Consider the following 25,278-nt stretch of genomic DNA (forward strand, 5'->3'; position numbering starts at 1 on the left):
GTCACTGCGTTTTGGGGTGCTTTGTTACACAGCAATAGATAACCCATACACTTATATCGTCCCTTGGCCACTAAAGCACATACGTCTCAACCCCAGCATAATGGGTGGGGGGTTGGAGTGGGGACGACAGTGGCAGCAACCCATTCAAGCCAGGAAATTGGCTGGGTCCACCACTGATAGTGATGAGTAATCCCATGTATACACGTCAACTTAGAAGACATAGGAGGAAAAGATCCCTTAAGTAAGAGAAGCAACAAAAGATCTAGGAAGATGGGAAAGATCCAGGAAGATGCTGAACAAGAAATATGCAAAGAAAACTTCAAAAACTCCCGAGAGACACAACAGAACACTAAAAAATACAACAAGATACAGTGTTCTTGGACAGAGAGACTTAACATTACACAAACATGTCAGTTCTTTCTAAAGTTATATGAGTTTCATGCTGTCACAATTAAAATACTAAGAAGGTTGGAGGCAGACGAGCTGATTTTAAACTTCGTATGGAAAAGCATTAACAACGTAGAAGGGGGAGCAGATGTGGCTCGAGCGTTGAGCTCCTGCTTCTCACATGGGCGGTTCCAAGTTCAGTTTCTGGTGCCTCCTAAAAACAAAAACAAACAACAAGCAAACAAACGAAAAAAACAACTCAGGGGAGCTGCTGTGGCTCAGTGGTTGAGCACCAGCTTCCCACTTACGAGGTCCTGGGTTCAATCCCCAGTCCGGTACCTCAAAAAAAAATCTATCTAGATATATATTTTTATGTATAGATATAGATATAGAATGGGCAGGAAATTTCTTACAAGGAAGAGCAGTAAGTGGAACTAGTCCTGCCAAATACTGTGAAGCTGCTAAAATGAACCGTTTGCCAGGAAGACAAGCACAACAAGGGAACAAGTGTGGCATCCAGGGCTGTGCCACACGCAGGAGTTTCGTTTATGATGAGAGACGGCATTTTAAACCACTGAGGAAAGATGCTTCATTCTTGCACCTTTGTTGGAACTGGGTGGCATCTTGAAACAAAACTGGGATGGGAGCTGGGGGCGAGGCTCAACAAATTACACAACAAAATGAAATAGCAGATGCAGCAAAGATAGAAAGAGGAAAAAAAATCAACCATAAAGGTAGTGAAAAACCAAGGTGGACTTTTTTTAAGTGAACTTGGAGCAGGAAAGTCCTTTCCAGGGGAAACCTGACACTGGGGCAAGGTGGGGTGACGGTGCCAGGGGCTTGACATCGGCGGTGGTGGGAGCAGACACCATGAAATCAATGGCCCAATTGGGCCTTTTTTTCTTCCCAGAGAGCTAGCTGTTAAACATTTACCAGCACACCACTGCCTTGAAAAAAAATAAAAGATTAATAAATTCAGCCACACAAAAATACAACAATTCTGCATGCGAGGATGGATCCAACACCATCAACACAAACTGTGAAAAAAAGAGTAGCTCATATCACAGCTAAAGTTTAATTTCGTTAATATGTATTTTAAAAATCCTGCAAATTAAGGAAAACAACCACAGTCCTGGAGAACAATAAGCCAAGGGCGTGAACCAGTAATTCACAAAAAAGGGGAATAGAAACAGTGCTAAACAGTGAGAATGTTCAGCTTCACAGTGGAAAATGCAAATTAGACGTGTGTGACACATTCTCCCCTCCATGATCAGGAAGGCCGGCGTCTGGGACTGCCCCTGCCGGGGGACCCTTGACCACAGGGTCCACATCCGGGCCCCCAGTGGCTGCTGGCGGACCCCAGTAATTCAGGGACCACCCAGGGCCGGCGTCTGCTGGTTACTGCTCTGTGTACCAGCGGCCCCCCCTGCATGCTGTGGAATACTCAGGCTTCTGGAATGTTCTGTGACCAAGACACCTCCCGAGGTGCCTTGTCAAAGAAGAAAGCTGGGGTTCAGGGCACCCTGAGTGGGGGCCCAGGCCGGAGGCGAGGACCAAACGGCGCAGGTCCCTCAGGGGCCTGAGCGGTCACTGGGCAGCTGCTGGCTGGCCCGCTGGCTGGCCCACTGGCTGGCAGTGTGTGTGTTCGAGGGACACTGAGGGCAAAGGGGCGGCGGGGAGCACGGCCTCGGGTGACAGCGGGCGGCGGTGCCGGGCGGAGGGCAGGGGCGGAAGGGGTGGGTGAAGGCAGCTGGAGGACACCCAGGTCCCCCAGGGCTGGTCGCACGGCGGAGGAGGAGCGGGCTAGAGCCCCGGCCCAGCGCCAGGGCCCCCTGCGCTGCGCGCTGACCAGCTCGGTGTCCTGCAGCCCGGCAGGCTCAGGACTCGCGGCCGCTGCCTCCACGGCCCGGCCTCACCCCTCCCTCCCGAGGCTGGAGCTCCCCCAAGCAGGCCGGGCTCGCCCCTGGTGCCCCTGCTGCCCGGGGAGGGGGGGCGGTGGAGGCCGATGCCATCAGAAAATTAACCATGACCAGCCCGCACCCAGGGCGGCGCGACCCGCGGCGTGTGGGTGCTGGACAGAGGAGACAAACACGTCAGGGGTGGACCGCTGCGGGGAGGGGCGTGGGAATCCCCTGGATTTCCGATGCAACGCTTATGTAATGTAAAGGTTCTTTAAAAATTAAATTAAAATTTTTAAGAAAGAGTCAACTGCTTTTCTGAAATCAGCACCAAGGCAGGGAAGGGGTGATCTTTTTAAAAGATTGTGCTGGATGAATTGTTTGCTTTATTAATATGTATCAATAAAATTGATTTGTAAAAAAAAAAAACTTTGAAAATGAAGTCGTGAAGCGCATGACAACAGGGACAAACCTGGAGGACACTGTGCTGTGTGAAGCAGCCAGACACAGGCACACACATGAAACGATGGTGCTGGCATGACTGATACACGTGAAATGAATCTCACACCACATGCAGATAATTCAAGATGGCCATCTAAACATAAAAGCTGGAAACTAGAAAAAAGGAATAAAACTGCAAAGCATCCAGACTGGAAGAATACCTTAACCGGGGGGGGGGGGAGGCAAATATTCTTTAGGACATAAAAGGCAGTATTAAAATATATACATAGGGAAGCGGACTTGGCCCAGCGGTTAGGGCATCCGTCTACCACATGGGAGGTCCGTGGTTCAAACCCCGGGCCTCCTTGACCGTGTGGAGCTGGCCCATGCACAGTGCTGATGCACGCAAGGAGTGCCGTGCCACGCAGGGGTGTCCCCAGCGTAGGGGAGCCCCATGCGCAAGGAGTGCGCCCCATAAGGAGAGCCGCCCAGTGCAAAAGAAAGTGCAGCCTGCCCAGGAATGGCACCGCACACACGGAGAGCTGACGCAGCAAGATGACACAACAAAAAGAAACACAGATTCCTGAGCCGCTGAAAACAATGGAAGTAGACAAAGAAGATGCAGCAAATAGACACAGAGAACAGACAACTGGGGTGGGGGGAGAGGGGAGAGAAATAAAATAAATAAATAAATCTTTAAAAAAAACCAAACTTACTACAAAGCTACAGCAAGCAAGCAATGTGGTCCTGGCATAAGGCGAGACATAGAGACAAATGGAACAGGATCGAGAGTCCAGAGACAAACCCCTGCATGGGGACAGGACAGTGTTTTCAACAAATGCTGCTGGGGAAACTGGCATAGCCACGTGCAAAAGAATGAAATTGTGCCATATACAAAACTTAACTCAAAATGGAGCAAAGACCTAAATTTAAGAGTTAAAACTAAAACCTCTTAGAAGCAAGCATAGGGGAAAGTCTTCATGACTTGAATTTAGCAATAGTTTAAGTATGACACCTAAAACCTAAGCAACAGAAGAAAATAATCAGTAAATTGGACTTGATCAAAATTAAAAACTTTTGTGTATCAACGGACACATCAAAAGAGTGAAAAGATAACCCACAGAATGGGAGAAAATATTTGCAAATTATATATCTGATAAGGAATTATTATCTAGAACATACAAAGAACATTTACAACTCAACAATAAAAAGACAAACAATCCAAGTTAAAAATGGGCAAAGGGCTTGAGTAGACATTTCTCCAAAAAGGGGAGTTACTGCTTGAATCAAGTAGGGCTTCTGTTCTGGACGGCAAAAAGGTTCTGGAAATAGTGGTGAGGGTTGCACCACACTGTCAAAGTACTTAATGCCAACGAATTGTACACTTAAACAATGATTAAAATAGTAAACGTTAAGCTATGTATATATTTTACAAGAAAAAGAAAATACAATAAAAATTAAAAATCGACTCAATTTTATTTATTTATTTTTAAAGATTTATTTATTTATTTCTCTCCCCTTTCTCCCCGCCCCAGTTGTCTGTTTTCTGTGTCTATTCGCCGTGTGCTCTTCTTTGTCCGCTTCTGTTGTTGTCAGTGGCATTTTATTTTTTAATGAGCAAAATATTTGAGCAGATGCTTAACACAAGAAAGTATACCAATGGCCGATGAGTACATGATGCGGTGCTTCATTACTCAGGAGGGAAACGCGGATCCGATCCCTATAAGACACCATTTCACACCAATTAGAATGACTGATTTAGGAATATCAAGTGTAGATGACGCGGGGAGATGTGGACACTCGTCCTCCACCAGTGGGGTTGCAGAATGGTGTAGCCACTTTGGAAAACAGTTTGGTAATTTCTGATGAAGTTCAATGTGCTTGGATCTTACAGCCCAGCAATCCACTCGTACAGAACTACCCCAGGGGCAGGAAATGTGTCCACGCAAAGACGTGGCCCTGACGCTCTTAGCAGAGCTATTCGTAGTAGCCCAAACCTGGAAACTCCGATGTCCATCACCAAGTGACTGGACAAATTATGGTATATTCATGTAATAAAATGCTACTCAGAAAGAAAACCACACAACTGACACAAGTGAGACCGTGGATGACTATCGAAAACATTACGTTGGGGGTACCAGATCAATACACAAAAATGAGTGGTGTTTCTTTCTATAAACCAGCAAGGAGCAATCCAAAAAGGAAATTAAGACAACAATTTCATTTACAATAGCAACTGAAAGAATATGATATCTAGGAATAAATTTAACCAAACATGTAAAGGACTTATATGCAGAAAATGACAAAAAATTTCAGGAATCAAAGTCATGTGTTGCAAGGACAGACCTGTAGATGAATGGGACAGAATTGAGAGTCCAGAAGAAAACTCTCACATCTATGGTCAGTCAAGGTGGGGTTTTTGTGGGTTTCTTTAAAGATTTATTTATTTATTTCCTCTCTCCCGCCTCCCACCCCCCACCCCCCACCCCCCACCCCCACCCAGTTGTTTTGCGCTCCCTGTCTGCTTTCTATGTCCATTCACTGTGTGTTGTTCTGTGTCTGCTTGTCTTCTCTTCAGGCAGCACCTGGAACCGATCCTGGGAACTTTCGGAGTGGAAAAGAGGCCATCAATCTCTTGCACCTCCTCAGCTCCCTGATCTGCTGTGTCTCTCCCCTGTCTCTTTTTGTTGCATCATCTTGCTGTGCCAGCTCTCCATGTAGGCCAGCTCTCCATGCGAGCAGGCTTGCCTTCACCAGGAAGCCCTGGGAACTGAACCCTGGACCTCCTTTATGGTAGCCAGGAGCCCAACAGAGCCACATCCACTTCCCGTCAGTTGAGTTTTACAAGGCTGTTAAGTCCACTCAATAGGGAAAGAATAGTCTCTTCCACAAATGGTACTGAGAAAAAGAGTCCAAGCAGACCCCTGCATTTCATCATACACAAAAGTTAACTCAAAATGCATCAAAGACCCAAACATAAGAGCTAATACTACAAAACACATGAAAACATAGGGAAATATCTTCAGGACCTTTTGCAGGCAATGAATTCTTAGACTTTACACTGAAAGCAGGAGCAACAAAAGAGGAAGGAAAAAAAACAGATAAATTGGTCTTCAGCAAAATTTAAAACTTTTGCACATCAAGGGCATTACCCAGCAGGCAGGGCTGGGAGAACTGGATGTGGCTCAGGTGACAGAGCTTCTGCCTACCACACGGCAGGACCCAGGTTCGAGCCCTGGGGCCTCCTGGTGGGAAAGAGAAAGTGTGCCTGCGCAAGGAGTCAGTGTCCCCATGACAAGCCAAGCGCCCACACAGTGAGCTGACATGGGGTGCCTGCATGGTGAGCCCAGTGCCCACGCGAGTGCCCGCATGGCGAGCCAGTGCCCACGTGAAAAGCCAGTACCTGTGTGGCGAGCAGAGTGCCTGCGCAAGTGCGTCACGCAGCTGCAGGCCACAGCACGGGCGGGAAGCCGGAGCACCTGTGGTTTCGGTCCTGAGCACCTGGTTGGAGGTGGAGCCGTGGAGTGGGGGGAGGACTGGGAGGAAGGGCAGGCCCTCTAAGAGGGGACCCCAAGCTCTTCGGGGTGCCACTGCGTGCTGACGGCACTTCCCGACCCTCAAGCTCCTACACCTCCAAGGTGCTTCGGCCTGCTCGCCGCACGAATGGCACGCTGGCTGCTGTGTTCTCCGTCGCTGCATCTCAGGGAACACCAGTGTTCCCAGCAAACTCGCGGCCGCTCCCGCGAAGGGGTGCCAGGAGAATCTCTGAGGGTGCCGCCCAGGGATGCAGCAGGGCTGGGCCTGCTCCAGTTCAGTCCGGGCTGGACAGCTGTGCAGAGCTTAACCACTGGAGCCTTGGACCTCTTTCAATTTGCTTTCTTAAAAAACAATTTTTTAAAATTTACCTATCCCCCCTAGTTGTTTGCGCTTGCTGTCTTCTCTGTGTCTGCTCGTCTTCTCTTTAGGAGGCACCGGGAACCAAATCTGGGGCCTCCCGTGTGGGAGAGAGGCGCTCAAGTGCTTGAGCCCCCTCCGCTCCCTGCTTGTTGGGTCTCATGGTGTTTCCTCTGTGTCTCCTTGTTGTGTTACCTTGTGGTATCAGCTCGCTGTGCCTGCCCATGGCGCCAGCTCGCTATCTTGCTTGTCTTCTCCAAGAGGCACCAGGAGCCTAGCCTGGGACCCCCCATGTGGTGGGCTTGAGCCACATCTGCTCCCCTCAATTTGCTTTCAGTGATCGAATAAATGGTTTTCCAGGTGTTATGCAAATCACTGAAGGATAAAATTTGAGCAAGAAGGCCTGAGGATAAAAAGTGCTTCAGCAAGAGGGGCATTCAGGAGGTGGACAGAGGCAGGGACAAGAGGGCAAGAGGACGGGAATGGAGTCCACCCTGCTCCTCCCCCTGGAGGGATGGCAGATGAGAAAGCCTGTGCATGCGCTGCTACCATAAGCTGGAGGCACCAGAGTCCACACTGGGTGGCTCCACTTGCAAAAGCTTGAGATTGGAGCTGGGCAGATGATCTATGCCACAGAAAAGCAGGACCTGGGGCCCCGGGCACCGTGCCAGAGGGTCACAGGGCTTCTGGGCTCCAACACGAGCCTTCTGCCCGCCGGGACTGCCTGCCCAGTGGGCCCCAGGTGCACGTTCCCGGACACACGCTGCCAACGACGACCTTCTAAGCACACCCGGCCTGCCCACAGATGTCCACCCTCTCCCTGAGCATGCCCAAGACACAATTCTTGCTCTATTTTCTCTCCCCGCTGGTGTCCGGCCCTGGAGAGGCCCCCGTCCTGGGAGTTAGCGGCCAGCAGCTCTGTGACATCTAGGACACACTCGCCCCTCCCCCAGCCCCTCCGTCTCTCCGGCCAGGGCACTTGCCCTGTGCCAGGCTCCCGCCACTCTTGCCTCCTGCTGTCCAGGGTCCACATCGTAGCTTCTTCCTGCGCCCCCCGCCCCTGCAGAGGCTCTGCCCTCCTGCCTGCCCACTACACTGCTCACTGCTGACGCTGGTCTGTTGTTCTTTCAACAAGGATATAAGCGGCCCAAGCAGGAGCCTTGCTCAGTCAGACCCCGGGTGGGCTTCCAGGGTGGGTTGAGTGGGGGTGGTGGGCTCTGGCACTTCCCTACTTTGTGGCTGAGCACGTGGAGACAGGCCGCCTGGCTCCGATGGGGAAGCCCGGCAGGCAGGGCTGGGAGAAGCGGGGAGTCTCGGCACTGTGTGTGTGTGTGGGGGGGGGGGGGGCACCCAGCTGCTGCCCCAGGCAGGAAACAGCAACTGACCCGCCCAGCCTCTGCAGCGGCTGTATTTTGGCCAACCAGAGAAAGCCAGATCTGCTCGCTTGGCCAATCAGCACAGAGGCTGGTGGAGAGACCCCCGCCCCCGCCTCAGTCAGGGCCCCTGAAGCCTTCCTGGGCCCCCGGAGGCTTTCCCCGCCTGCCCACCTCCACCGACAGCCGGCTCTGGGGAAACCCCCTGTGCTCCTTCCCCAGGGGTGTTTTTCCTCCAGGGTTGAGGGTCACAGACCTGGAGGCTGTGGGCCCAGAAGCCCCCAGGACACAGCAAGGAGGGTGGGGTTCCGGGGTGCAGGCATGCTGGCTGGGCCTGAGCCTGCTGGGGACTGGCCGCAGCCAGGCAGCCGTGACAGGCCAGCCTGGGGGGAGGCGGCCTAGAGGGGGGCCACCAGGGGCACAGCCGGAGGCCGGGGGGCCCAGTGCCTGCACACCGGACTCACGGGCTCCCGGCCCACCCCTGCTATGCCTAGGGGCCGCGCCACCTCTCCCCTGGCACTTGGCTGCACACGCCACAGAGCTGTGGCTCCAGACCCACGGCCGTGTCCACCTGCCCATCCGCCTCGTCCATGCTGGAGGCTCATCCTGGGAACGCCAGGTAGGGACCTGCTGGCCCCGTCCCAGGCGGCCCGAGCCGTGACACCATGCGCAGTGTAGGGCTTCCGGAAAACCCGGCTGCACCCCGAGCAGGGAAAAGGCAGGTGATGCCCCAGCGTTACTGAGAAGTGCTGACTGGGGGAGCCAAATGGGGCTTGGGGACCCCCAGACCACAGCTTCTCAAGGTCAGGACTGAGCCTGGGGCTGTGTGAGGCCCAGAGGGCGGCGCCGGCAGCCAGGGGCCAGGGTTTCAGCCCGGCTAAGGACTCAGCCACGATCCCTAAATCACGGAGACACAGACTATGAAAAACAGTTTATTTTCCGTCAAAATACCGAGCAGATACTCGCAAAACACGAAGTGGAGCTCAAGGCACTGCTCGGCCCACTTGCCTGGGCAGCGGCTCCAATGGAAGTGCTCACCGTCCGAGGACAGGCAGCTCCGTTTCCTCAGAACCAGGCCCGAGGCCGCCCGCCTGCCCAGCTGCCACCTGAAAGCCCGAGCCTGCCCAGTGCTGGAGGCTGCCCTCTCCGGGTGCCGGCCAGGCCCCAAGGGGGGGACCCAGATCCTCAGGGTGGGCCGGGGTGGGGGTGCACAGGCACCGGGAAGGGCTGGGGCCTGGGACTGCGGCCCCCTCAGTGGGGTGTGACCTCGCAAGGATGGCGATCGGCGGCGGGGGGAGCCCACTGGGGCCGCCTCGGGGCGTGGGACTGGCCCCAGCCTGGATGGCCGGCTCAGAGTGTCGGGGTGAGTGAGGGGCTCTGAGCGTGGCGCCTGCTTGCAGCTCACTCCGCACAGCCCTGAGATGACCCTTTCCTTCCAGGACCTTGATGGCCTAAGGGCTGAGGCAGGACAGGCCAGCCTCAGCCTTGCTCTTAAAAGAGGAAAAGCAAATCCAGATGCTGCGGACAGATGGAGGGACCTGGACTGATGGAGGGCCCTCGAGGCCGCCAGTGCCAAGGGCGCAGGCTCTCGTCCGCAGCGAGGTTTTCTGTGTGGGCTGCACTGCTGGGTGCCCGGGATGGAGGCGGGTGGGCAGGCCCTCAGGGCGAGCAGGATGGGCTGGGCACGGGCAGGGGCGCGCGGGAGGCGGCCGTGAACAGGAGTGTAACAACCCGAGGCCTGACGTGGCAAAGGGCGCTGCCAAAGCACTGAAGGGGCTTCGGGCGCATGGCGGGACGGGTGGACGCCCAGCTGCTGAGGGCAGCCCCACACAGTCCCGTGCCCTCCAGGCGAGGCGTGGCTGCTGGCCACCTGCCGGCTCGGCTCTTGGTGGGCGCTGCCCCACCCGAGGGCTGTCTGGAAGGCACCACAACCCCAGGCGGGGAGCAGCGCGAGGGCCCAGGGCCCTGCAGTGCTCACAGGCAGCCACGGGACACCTGCGCTCCAAGACCACCTTTCTCCCGGGGACCTCGGCCGCGCCCCAGAGGGCCGCCCTCTGCGGGGTCTTTCCCAGCAGGCCCCGAGTGAGGGCTACAGGTCTGGGGGCAGCTCGCCCCATAGCCGCCTGGGTGCCGCCTGCCCTGTCCCGGGCCCGGTGGCCGGGGCTGCACGGCGCCACGCTCCCCGCAGGACGCCCAGGCACCTGGGCTGAGCAACACGGCAGTGAGGCCCAGCGCGGGGTGCGAGGGGCCGAGGGGTCCTGGCGACCCCCAGCGGCTGTGCAAGGGCTGCCCTCGAGCCACCCATGCCTGCAGGCGCCCCTTCCCCAGCCCCCGGGACGTTCCCATGGTCTCCCCTCGCGCACCCTTCCCAGAGCTGCGCTGCTGCCGCCACCCCGACCGAAGCTCAGAGGGGGGTCTGCAGCAGGGACCCTCCCACAGGGGGGCACTGCCCACTCCTGGCCGGCACAGGCAGGGGCAAAGCCGTCCAGACCTTGCACTGACCTTCACGCTGGACACTGGGCACTGTTTAGGGCAAAAAGGCTCTAAACCTTGCTCTTCCTCAAAGCCTCAACAGACCACTTGGTGGCACCCACAGGACGTGGCACGGCTGGCCTATCCCGGGCGCCTCCTGGGGCTGGAGGACGAGGCGGCCCTCTGCACCACTTGGGCATGGGGAGCCCTGGTGCCGCCCAGGCCCGGCCCTCCACTGCTGCCCACCCACCCAGGTGCGGGGTCCCGGCCCCAGCAGGCAGCCTGCAGCACTCACAGACACAGGGGCGAGGCCACTGGGCGCACCGAGGCCTACAGGAAATCCCACACGTGGGCAGCCCCTTCCCTGGCGGCTGGGCCTCTGAGCGGGGCAAGCACTGGGGCGGACACGGTGCCGCCTCCAGGAGGCCCCTCACGGGCGCCAGGGCTCTGACGCACTCCGGCTCTGCTGCTACCTCCTCCCCATCGACTGCCCTCAGCTCCCGCTGAAGGCCCAACATGTAAACGGTATTAAAAAGCAACGGATGGAAAAATATATTTCCCAAGAAAAAAGAGGGAGCGAGTCTGAGCTTGAGGACTGACTTCACGAGCTGGCGCTGTCCCGGCCCTTCTCCTTCCCGCGGTTTCGGTGCTTCCTCTCTTTGGTTCAGCAGCCTGCGGCGGCCCCACACGCCCAGCCAGGCCCGCGCCCCCGGCAGGCAGGAGCGGGGCACACCCCTGTCCGGCCTGGAAAGGCCTTGCCCGCCAGCCACCGGCTACTTATGCTCGTGACCCTCTGCCACGGCGGCCACCTCAATGGTGGCCGTGTGCTCCTCGGACCCTGGGGCCGCCACGGCGCCCTCGACGGCCCCCGTGGGCACAGTCACAATCGTGCTGCCCCCAGGGCCCACCTGCGCCACGTTCTGCAGGGCGGGGCCCAGGCCGGGCAGCGTGAGCAGCTGCAGCGGGCTCACCACCTTGACCACAGTGCTGCCGTCCTGCATGGCGGCCGTGCTCAGGACCGTGAGGCTGGACGCGTCCGGGTGGATCTCCACAGCGCCGGGGAAGGCGGAGCCCGAGGAGGCCAGCACCGTGTAGCCGCCTAGCAGCGGGGAGGCTGGGGAGCTGGCGGCGGGGGTCTGCGGGGAGCCTTTGCCCAGGAGGGAGGAGGGCAGCGCGGATACCACCTTGCCGAGGGGCACACTGGCCAGCTGGGAGACGGGCACGCCCTGCGTGAGGGCGAGCTGCGTGGACTGCGTCAGCACCTGCGAGGCGATGGCGGCCGGCCCGGACGTGGCCCTTGCCAGCCGGGGCCGCTTTGTGGGCGGTGGAAGGGAGACGGGGGTCAGCGTCATGAGCACGTTGTTCAGGTGCTGCGATTTGTGCTTCAGCTCCTTGGCGCGTTTCCTGTGCTCGTCACAGCGCTGCTCCAAGGCTGGGGGGGGAAAGACACCATCACAGCGCTGCTGGGGAGGACGTCACAGCGCTCCTGGGGGGGCAATGCCACAGCACTGCCAGGGGGGACATCACAGTGCTCCTGGGGGGGACGGGACGCCACAGCGCTGCCGGGGGTGGGGGGGAGTCACAGCACTGCCGGGGGGGGACGTCACAGCGCTGCCGGGGGGGACGTCACAGCGCTGCTGGGGGGGACGTCACAGCGCTCCTGGGGGGCAATGCCACAGCACTGCCAGGGGGGACATCACAGTGCTCCTGGGGGGGGACGTCACAGCGCTGCCGGGGGGGACGTCACAGCGCTGCCAGGGGGGGACGTCACAGCGCAGCTGGGGGGGACGTCACAGTGCTCCTGGGGGGGACGCCACAGCGCTGCCGGGGGGGACGTCACAGCGCTGCCGGGGGGGACGTCACAGCGCTGCCGGGGGGGCAATGCCACAGCACTGCCAGGGGGGACATCACAGTGCTCCTGGGGGGGACGCCACAGCGCTGCCGGGGGTGGGGAGGAGTCACAGCACTGCCGGGGGGGACGTCGCAGCACTGCTGGGGACATGAGGAAACCCAGATGTCCATATGGCTGCCAAGGGGCAGTCAGTGGGCAGGACCCCACAGAGAAGACCCTCAAGATGAGATAAGGTCCAATTTGGCCAAAGTGGACAGAGATGCTGTGTCAAAGGCAGCACCTTGAGCTTCCAGAACTTTCCCGTTAATTTAAAAATATCCTCATTTTAGGAGTAATGTTCCGGAAGTTGCTTGTGCTGGAGACCAAACGAATGCGACAGCCTGCCTCACACACACCGTGTCCAGACACCAGGAGAGGCTGACGGAGACACACAGCCCGCACCGAGGCGAGCTCGGGGAAAGTGCTGCCAGGGGTCGTTTCCCTCCTCTGGAAACTTGTTACAAAATTACTTGGGTTCACTGCAGAAAGTCAGCAACCTCACTTCCTCAACGGCCACACCTGACCGCTGCGCTAGACCCTCAGTTCCTACAGTGGCCACACGTGGACTGCTGCGGTTGGACTTCACCGACTTGCCACGCGCGGCCTCAGAGCCGGGTCCCCGTCCAGCCGCTCTCCAGAGCCCCGACCCACCTGCCAGGTCCCGGGTGTACTGCTCCCGGGAGCGGTCCATCTGGCACTTGTGGCTGGCCAGCACCTTCTTCACCAGGTCCAGCATGCCGAAGTTGTGCACGATGTTGTTGAGGAGCACCGCGTCTGCGGGGGCGAGCGGGCACGCCGTGAGCCCGGGGACCCCTCCGGGAGGCAGCCGGGAGCGCAGACAGGCCCGCCCCTCGGGGTCCTGGGAGCCAGGACGCGACGTGCGCACAGCGGGCCGGGAGCCCTGCTCCTGGTCCCCGCTCCCTTCCAGCCCCAAGAGTCTGGCCTGTCCAAGCCTCCAAGGGGCAGGCCAAGCTCTGGGTCCACAGGGAGCACTCCCTGGAGAGCGGAGCCCCGTGGGGTGCCAGCCAGCAGCACGCGCCTCACCTCGGAGCTGCAGGGGCGGGTCGTGAGCCCGCTGCTGCAGGCCCCGCATGGTCTCTGCCAGCTCCTGGTGGAACTCCTGGATGACCTCGTCCAGCAGGCCAGCTTCCTTCAGCCCCCGCCAAAAGGCAAACGTGTCGTCTGCGGAGGCAAGGAGGTGGGTAGGAAGCCCCTGGCAGCCGTGGTGGGGGCATGTCTAGGACCATGCTCCGTGCAGCCTCCCCAGAGACACGCATGCCCCCAAGCCCAGGGTGCTCCAGCCGGACCAGAGGGAGCCCAGGCTGTGGGCAGTGCTCCTGTCAGGCGTCTCCCAGGAAGGAGGGTCCAGCAGCAGGGCACAGGCCTTGAACAGCCAGGATCACAGCTGCATCCTCGAGGGTGGATGCCACCATCTGAGGGGGCTGCTCAGGGGAGCCCTGCCCCCTCCAGGCAGGGTCTGGGCACTTGGGTCGCTGGGTGGTCCAGGGAATCCACCAGTTTGCAGCGGACTGGCAGACCCCACTCCCCACGCCCTACGCAGACGTTCTTGGCCACAGCCCTGCCCTGCACCGCTGCCCCCCAAGCAGCCCCCTACCTCCGATGGCTGTGGTCCAGTCGCCAGGGTCCTCGCAGGTCTCTATGGTGATGGTGGCAGGAGACCCGTTCACTGCAAGTGAGAGAGGAGCCGCGTGAGCCACTCGCGAGGTGCTCGGGCCAGCTTGCCCCAACCCCCTTCCGGCCCTGCCAAGCGCTCTCAGACTGCATGTTGACATGGCTCCTTTGTAATGATTTTCACAAAACTGACACACAGTACATATGTTGTACAACCAAAGAACTCATTGGCTTTGCTATTTTCAGTTTATTTTTAAACTTTTTAATCAAATACATTTCCAGACATAAGCAAAAGAGAAGACACTTAACCAAATCTCCTGGAACCCATCACACAGCTCTGTCAACAAGCAACTTCATGCTGAGATTCTCATCCTGGTCACTGGGTCCCCACCCTCCTTTTGTGACCTGACGTCGGGGTCGAGCCGGGAACCCTTCTAGCCCGGACTCTCGCTGGCCATTTCCGTCATGCTCGTACTTCATCTTTACTTCCTACCCTTAAGTTATACTTCATTGACATTGTATTTGTTAACATTTACTCTGTTTCTATGTTTCTAAGTCAGCAGTGATGGGGCTCTGAGACAGGGAGACAACCCATGGCTCACTCTTCAGTTCTAGTAACCAGAGAACATGATCCTCTCATAAAACAGTTTATGTTTGGCCATTTGAAACTGCTGCTGATCACAGTCTTTATACAGACCTGACTGAAAAAACAAACACAGCAAGTGGTTCAAGTTTTTGTGTGCATCATCAGCCTTTCCGCCTCTGTCAGCTGTAGCAGTGTATACTGTTGATAGTTTGGCAGGACATGAAGTGGCGCTGTTTGTGTCTGGGTGTGAGGGCGGCTACTAACCACAGACAGTCCAAGGTTCTCGGGGGATGGCTGCTAAAGAAGCCGCTGCCGCTGGAGGTGAAGGACACATGCTTCCAAACCACACTGGATGAACTGTGCTCAAACAGTGGGCCTGACCGGAGGGCCTGCCATCCCTCCCCCGTCTCTCAGTACAGGTCAAGGTCCCTCAGCTGGCCACTGACCAGGACAGGGCACGGGACTGGTCACTGGGCACCCAGCAGCTCAACCCCGGCCCCAACACCACGGAGTGACAACCTGGAGACAACCGAAGTAACATCTAGAAATTCAATACCACCAAAACATCACCAGGTAACACGACCAGAGAACTTAGGATTTAACATAACTCTAACTTCAATTTTAACAATTTCTCTATTCATAAAGCCTGAAAGAATTCCAGGACCTATTCCATCATTCCACGAATTGAAACTGCAGATTATCAACACGGGCTTCGGACACTGTGGGAGGAGTTGAGGAACGAACTTGGCACACCAGGGTGTGCACCAGGGGTGGGGGCTCCCCACTCAGGACAGGGTCCTGAGGGGAGGGAGGAGGCCAGAACCAGGGCCACCAAGCTCTGCATGCACTGGTTCGAGCTGGGTGGTGGGCAGGGGTGGGCACGGGGCTTTGCCTTTTTTTCTTTATTCCTCTCTGCTTTGCCTGCAAGCACGTACCATCGGCCGTCGCGGAGGTGAGCGGGATGTACTCGGCCGCGGTGGGGCTGCTCAGGGACACGCGGGCTCCCGAGAGGTCGATCTTGGTGCTGCGGCAGGTGTTGGAGCAGACCTTGTCGTGCTGGTAGAAGTCCAGCTCCCCCGAGTCCATGATCTTCCTGTGGGGGAGGGGAGGAGAGGGCACGTCATGTGCTGAGCGCCGGCCGTGCCGCACGTCCTTCTCAGCCCAGCGACGTGCGCCCTTGTGCCCGCCGCCCGTCCTGGGCAGCAGGCCGTGCTAGCAGGAGCGTGTCTGGGTCACGGCAGCAGCTGCAGAGCCACTCGGCCGCTCAGGCCCCACATGTGGCTCGGGGCGCTGTCCTCACGCCCTCGGCCGCTCAGGCCCCACACGTGGCTCGGGGCCCCACACGTGGCTTGGGGCGCTGTCTCACGCCCTCGGGGAGCGAAGGCCCTGCTGCAGGGGTGCAGACGCCCCAGGTCTGGCCAGAGGCTCTGTCACGGCAACTGACTACTGCGGTCAACACTCGGACAGGAGAACTAAGGCACTGCCCAGGGGGCACCCAGAGAGGCCCCGTCAAGGCCTGTGGGACTGGCCCTTCTGGGTGTCCTACCACAGCCCGGCGCCCACAGCTGACGCAGGGGCTTGTGGGGTCCAGGCCTGGAGGCGGTCGGGCAGTGGCTCAGGGGAGAGAGAACAGGCACAGGGCAGACCCCGGGCATGGGGAGGACCAGCAGGGAGGCCTTGGGCACCCGCCCAGGCCCGCTCTCCTCCCACCACGTCACCATGCACCTGTGATGACAAGGAGGGCTGGACAACTCCTGCTGCAGTCGCTGCCCTCCCGGCCTCCAGCAGTGCTGACCTCAGGGCCCTCACGTGCCCTCAGCTGTCAAGGAGACCTGGCTGCTGCCTGGCCAGCCCTGTCCTTCCAATGGCTCATCATTCCCCCAGAGCTGGGCCACCCAGCCACGCGCTAGAAAAACCAAAGGTTACTTTGTGGGACTTAGAATGCCGGGGACATTCTGGGGAAGGACCCAGGGCAAGTCGCTGCAGAGGCTCCAAGCTCTGACTCCTGGGGCGCAAGCACAGCACCTGCTCTGGGAGGGTCTGTGGACGAGGTCCGCGCTGGGCCGCCCAGGCCCCTGTGGTGTCTGCTCCTTTAAGGTGTAGCCAGTGACCGACTCCCGGCTCACGGCCCCCTGCACAGGCTCACAGGATGGTTCCTGGATACCAGCGCTGCCACACACCCGGTACCCAGGGAGCCGCTTCTCGAGGGGATGCGAGTGTGGAGGCCAGCCCCCAGGGGCGGAGCAGTGCACTCCACCCACACCCGAGCAGTCAGGGACCGGGTGAGGCACGTGGAGGCGGAGCTGCAGCAGAGACCCTGGGAACAAGCCCCAGCACCAGTGCGACGACGGAAAGGGACGCTGGACGCACTCTGCCTCGAGAGGGCAGTGGTCACCACCAAAGTGCCCAGGCAAGAAGGTGGACATACTGTCTGGTCTACAAATATTAAAACTAGGAACTTTAAAATCAGGAATCGCTCTCAGGGGTAGGCCCTTCTCCAGCTTTGCAGCAGGGGCACTTCCTGACTCGTGGGTGGAGGGGAAGGGGGCAGAAGGATGCACAGCCAGGGCACAGGGCTAGTGGCCAGAGGGCCAGGCCCTGGTAGGAGCAGGCCGTACGCAGGCAAACTGCCACCACCTCAGGGTGCAGATTGAGAATCTTCCTCTCAGAGGAGCAGGAGGCCACTGGCGGGAGGCGAGGGTCAGCCAGGTCATCCCCTGGCAGCACTCCTGGAGCTGTGACCGTGGACCTGCACAGGTAGAGGGTGGAGGGATGGCGACAGTGCACGCACGGAGATCGTGCGCGGCCACACAACAGCGTGGCGCCTCAGGGCAACACGTACACAGGAATTCTTCGCATGATGCACATCCCTTCAAATTCTAAGTTTGAAATTATTTCAAAATGAAAAACCAGCAAGAACTAAACTGCAAGGCTATGCCGCATGCAGCACCACCGAGCCGAGCCGAAGCAGCGGTGCAGCACGTCCAGAGAGCTGGCCTCAGGGGACAGGAGGCCGGTGTGCAGCCGGCTGACCCCAGGCTCCTCCCAGAGCACCATGGGCACCTCGTTCCTGGGGCCTCAGCAAGTGGCCTTGGTGGGAGCCCATCCCGTGGTTCACGGTCACTGTGAGGGAGAAGGCGGGAGGAGGGGGTGCCTGGAGAGTGAGGCGGGGACCTGGCTGGTCACGCACACCCTCGCTGTCAGGGATCAGGGCTCCGCCTCCTTCCTGGAAACGAGGTGGAAAAGGAGGGGGAGCAAGAAGCCAGCTCATCGGGGAGGCGGCGGCTGCAGGGCGACTTGAGAAGGAAATACAGGATGTCCAGGTTGTGTCCAACTCCCGGATGAACGCACAGCTATGAGGTTAACCCAAATACCACTGAATGGACACTTTGGATGGTCTGTATGCTTTATTAATATGCATCAATAAGATCAATATAAGAAAGTGAATATTGAAAAATTGAAAAAAAAGTCAACCGTCGCACAGGCAGTGAGGGGCACCGACGTCTCGCCGTAATGGATGCGGGCACTGACGTCCTGGGGTCTCCACAGGGCCTGCCCTGCGGCGTCGGGCACACTGTGCCCGCCCTGCTCCGCTCTGCCTGCTTCCCCAGGCTGCAGGCCCTTGGTGCGCCGCAAGAGGCAAAGGGACCGACGCCTCCCGCAGTTCCCATGCAAAGGAAGCCACAGCGGCCAGCGGCCATCAGGTGCTCCTGGCCGGCCATGGTCAGCTCTGGGCGTCTCTGGCCGCACAGCCCCTCCTGGTCTGGGCGGGGCTCATTCAAAGGGGGTTGACTTGTGAAAGCCCACTGAGCTGTCGCTGTAGGACTTGTGCCTTTTGGTACACGTACTTCAGTAAAAAGTAACAAAAAGACCAATCTGAAGAACGACATACAAAGCAATGCAGAGCAATTCAACCTGACCGTGCACCTGTGCCACCGCCGACACCTACCACAGTTTATTTTTAGTAGGAAAACAGTCACAAGCGGCTCCAGGTAAAGAACCTGGGAAAATCAGAATGAAACCAAAATCGAACCGGAAGGTAAGGGCCACAGCCCCGTCCCCAGGGAGGGCGCCCCGCACCCACCTGAGCATGATGCCGTTCATGCGGATGGCTCTCTTCCAGTCCTTCAGGGTGGACTTGCCGGCCAGGTGGACGAACTCCTTGGGGCTGATCACGTGCTCGTCATACTGCAGAGGAAAGCATGCGTGGGCTGGGGCTCGGCCGGCAGGGGGTGGGTGCCTCCTCACAGCCTGCCCTCCCCCTCAAGGTCGCCTGAGCCGCCCCGGGCCCAGCAGGCAGGCACAGGGGTCCTGCCTGCTGCAGCACTGCTCCAGCCTCCACGCGCCCCACAGAGCAGCGCTCGCTGGCATGCGCCACAGTGTAGGATTCTCGCAATGGCGGTCTATACAGCTGGGAGGACAACGGAGGGGAAGGGGATGTGGACTGGGACGCTGGCTTTCCAGTGTCATGAACAGCGCAGCGCTGCGCTTCTGCAGTGCGCGCCAGGCACCCGCATGCTGGGACCTGGGAAAGCTGAAGGGACCATCAGCTCAGAAGGCACAGCCAGAGCTGTCCACCAAGGCCATTCAGTGCACGCGGGCTGTGCTGCACACCACACGGCAGCAGAGGCCGCGGCTGATGGTTCCTCGCGGTGCAGCGCGCAGGCATGACCTGCTCCTGTGCAGGTACAGACGTGTCAGCCGAAGGCGAGGGCCTGCCTGCCCCTTCATGGTGCTCTAGGTCTTGCCAGCAGCAACAGTCCTGCAGCTCATCCACCCCCAGCAGGCCCATCGCCATCCTGCTCAATCCTGCTCAACAGTGACTGCAACCAGAGAACTGACAGAAAACTGTTTGCTCAGACAGCAAACAGTAACAGGCCGGACAGATAAGGCGCAAGGAGTGGCTCCTGCCTGAGGACTGCCGCCTGACTTGTGGTGGGGCCAGGGGACGCCCCAGGCCTGGGGCGCTTTGCAGGCTGCTCTGCAGCTCACAGGGGCCTGAGGAACACAAGGCACCCTCCACCCACACAGGGAAGCTCCGGCTCAGCTGCCTCTGTCCAGACCCTCCTGTGGGTGGTGAGTTCCGCCTCCAGAGCACACAGTGCCTCAGCTCATGTCCCACCCCAAAGGAGCCGACTCACTCACGCAAATGCCATTTTCCTAAGCCCCTGAGTGCCTGCGTACTTTCTCCCCTCACCCCCTGGTCACCGGCGAGGACCTAGAATCCAGGAAGTCACTCCACCCACTGTGCCCAGCTGACTCTGGGGACGTCAGCCAGGAGCCAGCCAGGCAGCGTCCACAAGGCCCCCGGCCTCGCCAAGCTGGCAGGGGCATAGCCCCCAACATCCCCTTCTTCATACATCACAGAAGACCGCCTCTGTCCCCTCTCAGCCACCACCTGGCCGAGCCCCTCCCTGGAACCCTGGTCTCCTGCCCGCACACCTGCTTTTGTCCCGCTGGTCACACCTTTCCTGAGCTTGGTTTCTTTCCTTCCTGTATCCACCTAGACAGACTATCATTCATGCTCCACATTTTCCTCTGCTCTCAGAAGTTGTGGATCTGCTCATGCAAATCAGCAGAGTCCAAGGTTAACGTGACTCCTCCCGAGGCCCCTGCTCGGCTGCCGTCTGGTCTGTGTCTTTTGCTCTTTCTAACCCCCTCGAGGACAGCACTATTGTGTTAGGAGTCAGTCCTCTTCAGCGTCACCCTCATAGTTCCCACTTTCTTCATGCCTTCTTACATCTCAAAACTAGAATCACTTTCCCTCTGCCCTTTAATGACAATTTGCTGGTAGCACACTCAGTTTTTGTCTAGAAATGTCTTGATCTCAGCCTGACTCTAGAGGTGACGTGGCTGTGCACAGTCACTCTCTCCGGGGCCGCCCGGCTCCGCCTGTCTCTGGTTTCCACTTCCCTGGAGATCGGCTGCTGCTGGGCTCTTGCTCCAAGGCACCCAACTCTCTCCCTCTCCTCTTTCAGGATCTTCTTTGACTCTGTCATTCAGCAGTTCCATTATGGTACCATCTAGAATAAATTGCTTTTTCATTTTTCTTGGTAAGTTTTTATTGTGATATATTTCAAACTTAAAGGGTAACTGCAAAAACCGTATAAGGAAGGCTCACGTGCTCTCCCACGACCCCTCCGCCAGTGCACACCACTTTTTTCTTTACTGTGTAGAGGCCCCCTTTGCCCCTAAGTACTTCATGTGTCTTTTCTAAGAACACGGTTCTTTTATATAACCAGAGTACAGTTCTCAAAACCAGGGAGTTACCACTAAAGCACCATTATCTAATCCATGGTCCATACTCAAATTTCACAGGCTGCCCAAATAACTGCCTTTTACAGCTTTTTTTTCTCTGCTGGGATAAAAACTAGTTCCTCCAAAAAGGATTTTCATTTGCTTCTCTCAGATGCCCGGGGCCTAACTGCCTGTCAGGACACATTTACCACTAAATTCTCAGCTGGAGGCTTCAGACCACACGGCCGGCATGGAGAGGTTCCAGCCCTGGCCGGCTGAGCTGGGGGTGTGTTACCACAGTCTCACCCCCACGCCCAAGGCCTGGCCCTGGGGAGGCCCCGTCTTGTGGAGGCTCAGGAGAGCCCTGGGCTGAGGAAACCAAGGCTTGAGCTCAGCCCGGTCACAGAGGCTCTGGGCCCTCTGCTCCTGGGTGCTTCCGCCCTTCAAGCCAGCGTATGGAGGCCTCTGGAAGACGCTTCAGAGAAACATTTTCACTGGCATTTTTAGCTGTCTCCTGCACGTGAGCCACAGTCCCCCACCCCGCGCCCCCTGCTCCAGTCCCCCCATCCCACGCCCCCTGCTCCGGTCCCCCCCATGCCTCCCGTTCCAGTCCCCTCCATCTCACGCCCCCCACTCTGGTGCCCCCACGGCCCCCTGTCCTGGTCTTCCCCATTCCCCCAACTGGTCGCCCCCCACCCCACACGCCCCTGCTCCGGTGCCCCCATGTCCCTGTCATGGTCCCCCCCCAATCCCGCTTGCTCCGGTCCTGACCCAAACAAGCCTGCAGGCTTTCTGCCTCCTCAGCCCGCACAGCGCTCTGGCCCCGCTCCTCTGGGGACCGGGGACTGGCTGCTTCACAGGGCGGGAGTGCCACCTGGGACGCCTCCCCTGCCCACGGCCCTGGCATGTGCGTTTGCGCTGAATACGTGTGCGTCCTCACCTGAACACACTTCACATTGATGCCAGGACACACAAACTTTCTCCAGATCAGGTTGGCTCGGCTGTCTCCACAGGTGATGGGGTACACAATTTCAGCCTCCAGGTTCTCCTCCTCTTCAGCCATCTTCACTTCTCACAAGGTGCATGGATGGGGAGAGGGCAGGAGAGGAAAACCAGTTACAACCTCTCTAAAGTGATCAACTCGGAAACCAGACAGACAGGAAGGCGCTGAGATGGGACCAAGGCAGAACTCGCTTCCCAGAGCCGCTGTCAAGGAGCTACGTTCCCACTAGTCCCTGGTCAGATTTTCAGGTCCGTTCACAAAATGATCTCACAATACCACAGTAAAATCAGTATAATTCCATTAAAATATGGTTCAACTGGGGGGGGGGAGCGGAAGTGGCTCAAGCAATTAGGTACCTCCTGCCCACATGGGAGGCCCTGGGTTCAATTCCTGGTGCCTCCTAAAAAAAGAAGAGTAGACAGTGAGTACAATGAGGGGGGAGAAACCAGTAAATAAAATAAATCTTTACCAAAAAACAGTTAAAAAAATATATGGTTCAATTGCTGAGCCACTTAAGGAAATAAAGTTTCACTTGCACAATTACAGGGAGTTTATTTTTAATGCTCAAAGGGTCTTGTCCTTTCACCCTGGGCAGTAGAACAAGAGCAGAGGCTCTACCGAGCATCTCTGCAGCACTCACTGAGGGACGGTGGGAAGGCCAGCAGAACAGTGGCTACAGGGAGAGCTGAGAGTCCAGGGTCCAGAACAGGACGGGGCTGCACACTGAGGGGCCCCTCGCCACCCGGCCGTGGGGACAGAGGCGGGCCCTGGGGCCCCTGCCACCCTTTCCCGGCCACCAGCAGCCTCAGCAGGGAGGAAGAAAGGCCTCCAAGTGAGGCCTGCGCCCGCCAGGCGCGACGTGAGAAGGCAGCTTCCTACCCAAGACGGCTTCCTTGAGCTGCGAGGAGGCTGTGAAGGCTGCTGCAGCAGCGGCCGCTGCGTTTTCCGTCTCCATGTTGTCTTCCGTCAGGTCACCCCTGTGAGCATGTGAGAGAAAGAGGGCAGGTGCCTCAGCACTGGCACGGCCGAGCCCTCTGCCGGCCTCCTGCTCCTCGCTGGCTCATCAGCCACCTTCCCGGGAAAACCCAATGGCCAGAGACGCAGGCAGAAGGGCCGCGCGCTGAGCTCCTTCCCAAGACCCAGGAAGCCAGCGCGGCAAGCTAGTGGGCGCAGTTGATACTGGAGCTGGAGTCTACCAACCCCCGAGGCTGCTTTAATGAAGTTATTTTTCCTTACTGTAATGATTCCAAATGGTTATAGAAACTCTCAGAAAATATACAATGTTAGAAAGAAGAAAGCCATCCGTGGCCCAGTCTTACCTCATACCAAAACGAATTACAGGTGAATCAAAGTGTAAATGAAAGGGAAAACCATTAGGCCTTCATAAAAAGGAAAAAAAAATTTTTTTTTTTTACTAATCTCAAAGTGGTGAAAGTTTTTCTTATATGGCACAAAACCCAGAAATAAAAAAGACTGATAAAGTTGCCTAAAAATAATTAAAATCTTGCTGGGTTTGGGTAAAGAACACAAACAATTTTTCTGGAAAAGAGAACCTGGAAGTTCTCTAAGAAAGAAAACAGTTAATTTCCTTGAATTCCACAAAGGGCTCCCACTTACGCACCAACAAACCACCACACCAACAAACCACCGCACAACAAACAACCGCACAACAAACCACCGCATGGAACACGTGCAAAGGCCTTGCCCAGGTAACTTGGAGAAAAGGGGAGGCGGTGACAACCAAATGCAGCAGAACCCACAAGGCCTGTCTGAGGCCCGAGGGCTGGCAGGAGGCCACAGCCAGGAGGAAGAGGAGGAAGCAGACCCGATGGGCGGGCTCAGGGAGGCAGGCGCCCAATGTGGTGGGAACCGTGAGGGGGCCACTCATTGGGGGCTCGGCACCTCTGGCCCAATAGCCCCCCTTCTAGGAGCAACTCCACAGACAAAGCAACCCTGGCGCAGATGGAGGCTGCCCAGGAAGGGCAAGGGGCTCGCCTACAACAGCGCCAGGAGCAGGAAGGACGAAGAACCGCAGGACTGCAAGGAGGCTGCACAGGCTCCGACGGGCCAGTGTGCCTTTCAGCCCTAGCAGAGGGGACAGTGACAAGGCAGGAAGATGTGCCCGTCACAGAGCGGCAGGCAGGATGCAGAGGTCCTGACCACAGAGAAGCCTGCTCTCAGCAGGCCAGAGGCAGCGAGAGGAGGCAGCGTCCCTCCTCTTCGTCCACGGGGCACTGCATTTCCCCAGACCAGAGGGCTGGTCCAGGCACCCACGAGCGGGCTAAGCCTACCCCACCACTGCCCTCCTGCTGCCCACGGGCTCCACTCTTGGCAGGTGTTCCATGAAATCTGACCATAGAGGGAGACTATGCAAAAGGGAAGCCTGTAGGGGAGGGTCGTGTGGTGTTTCCTCCACAACCCCTGGTAGAGAAGCTAATTGACTGGAATTTGCAGTTCAAACTTCATTTGAAAAACTTCCACTTCACTTAACACAAATATTTGTGCAGACGCTGGTTAACTACAAAAAGCTACACTCCTCCTCTCAGCCTGAGCCACGAGGCACCCTGTTGCCATGGCGAGGCTGTGGGCGGGAGGTGGCCCTCCCAGGCTGTCACAAGTGGAGAATGCTCCCACGTTTCTCCCCAACTTCCAGCAAGAAGAGACATTCCATGCCTACAAAGTAATTACCTAGCTTCTACTCCCCCAGATTTTTAAAGCACATAGGAGGAGTAAATCTCAACTTCTAACCAGTAGGGTAATACGTAAAAACTTCCCACACAAAAAGAAGAGTATCTTTAGGTCCTTCGGAATAACTGTCTTAGCTATAAAAGGTTTTTCTTCTCCAATGGAGGACGCCACGAAGACTTCCTTTCCTCCATAAATGACCAGCCAGGGAGAGCAGTTCTTTAGCAACTGGTAACAGCCTGTAGGAGAATCACCCGGCCCTGTGTGTGGCCTTCCATCTGGATGGGGGTGGGTGTGGAGGGGTGGGCATTTTCCTGTCTGTGACTTGCTCGGACCGACAGGACACAGCCGGGCCCCACCAGCTCCCACTCCTGCTGCACCATCCACCACGAGGACACCCAGCAGGGCTCCTGGCAGGAGGCTCTAGCCACGTTGGCCAAGACCACGGTGAGAGAGGCCATCCTAGAGCACCAGGCTAGGCCCCCACCAGCACAGCCGCCCACCACCCCACACGAGCCTGGAAGCTCTAGACTGCTATTTTGTGGTGGTCTGTTGTGCAGTTAAGATGTAATTGGTGCAGAAGCTGCACAGAAGTAGGTGCTGCTGTCGCAACCCAAAAGCAAGCAGCTCTGGCCTTGGGACAGGGGAAGAGGCAAAGGATCGTAAGTGAAGAGAAACCGTTAGCAGAGCCCAGGGGAGAGGGATGGCTGAAGAGAGCAGGTTAGAAAGGGGCCACCGGGCTCTGTGGGGGCCACAGCTGGAAAGAGGAGGAACCATAC

At 57.7% G+C, this 25,278-nt stretch overlaps 1 protein-coding gene across 5 annotated transcripts in view; it reads right to left on the reverse strand.

Moving 5' to 3' along the window:
- Positions 1-8,912: 8,912 nt before the first annotated feature.
- Positions 8,913-25,278, reverse strand: part of GMEB2 (glucocorticoid modulatory element binding protein 2) — a 44,694-nt gene continuing 28,328 nt past the window's right edge. For 3 of the 5 annotated variants that reach the window (XM_071211807.1, XM_071211809.1, XM_071211808.1), the window contains 8 exons: positions 22,694-22,791; positions 21,752-21,874; positions 18,659-18,762; positions 15,510-15,667; positions 13,972-14,043; positions 13,401-13,538; positions 13,008-13,130; positions 8,913-11,897 (listed from right to left, as the gene is read on the reverse strand). In XM_071211807.1, the coding sequence (XP_071067908.1) occupies positions 11,239-11,897; positions 13,008-13,130; positions 13,401-13,538; positions 13,972-14,043; positions 15,510-15,667; positions 18,659-18,762; positions 21,752-21,874 (1,377 nt within the window). In that variant the 5' untranslated portion in view covers positions 22,694-22,791 and the 3' untranslated portion in view covers positions 8,913-11,238. Of the gene's footprint in view, positions 11,898-13,007; positions 13,131-13,400; positions 13,539-13,971; positions 14,044-15,509; positions 15,668-18,658; positions 18,763-21,751; positions 21,880-22,693; positions 22,792-25,278 lie in introns of all 5 variants that reach the window. The other 2 variants (XM_004458215.5, XM_071211806.1) reach the window with 1 other exon arrangement.

This window comes from Dasypus novemcinctus, chromosome 24, assembly GCF_030445035.2.
Source record: "Dasypus novemcinctus isolate mDasNov1 chromosome 24, mDasNov1.1.hap2, whole genome shotgun sequence".
Taxonomy (NCBI): domain Eukaryota; kingdom Metazoa; phylum Chordata; class Mammalia; order Cingulata; family Dasypodidae; genus Dasypus; species Dasypus novemcinctus.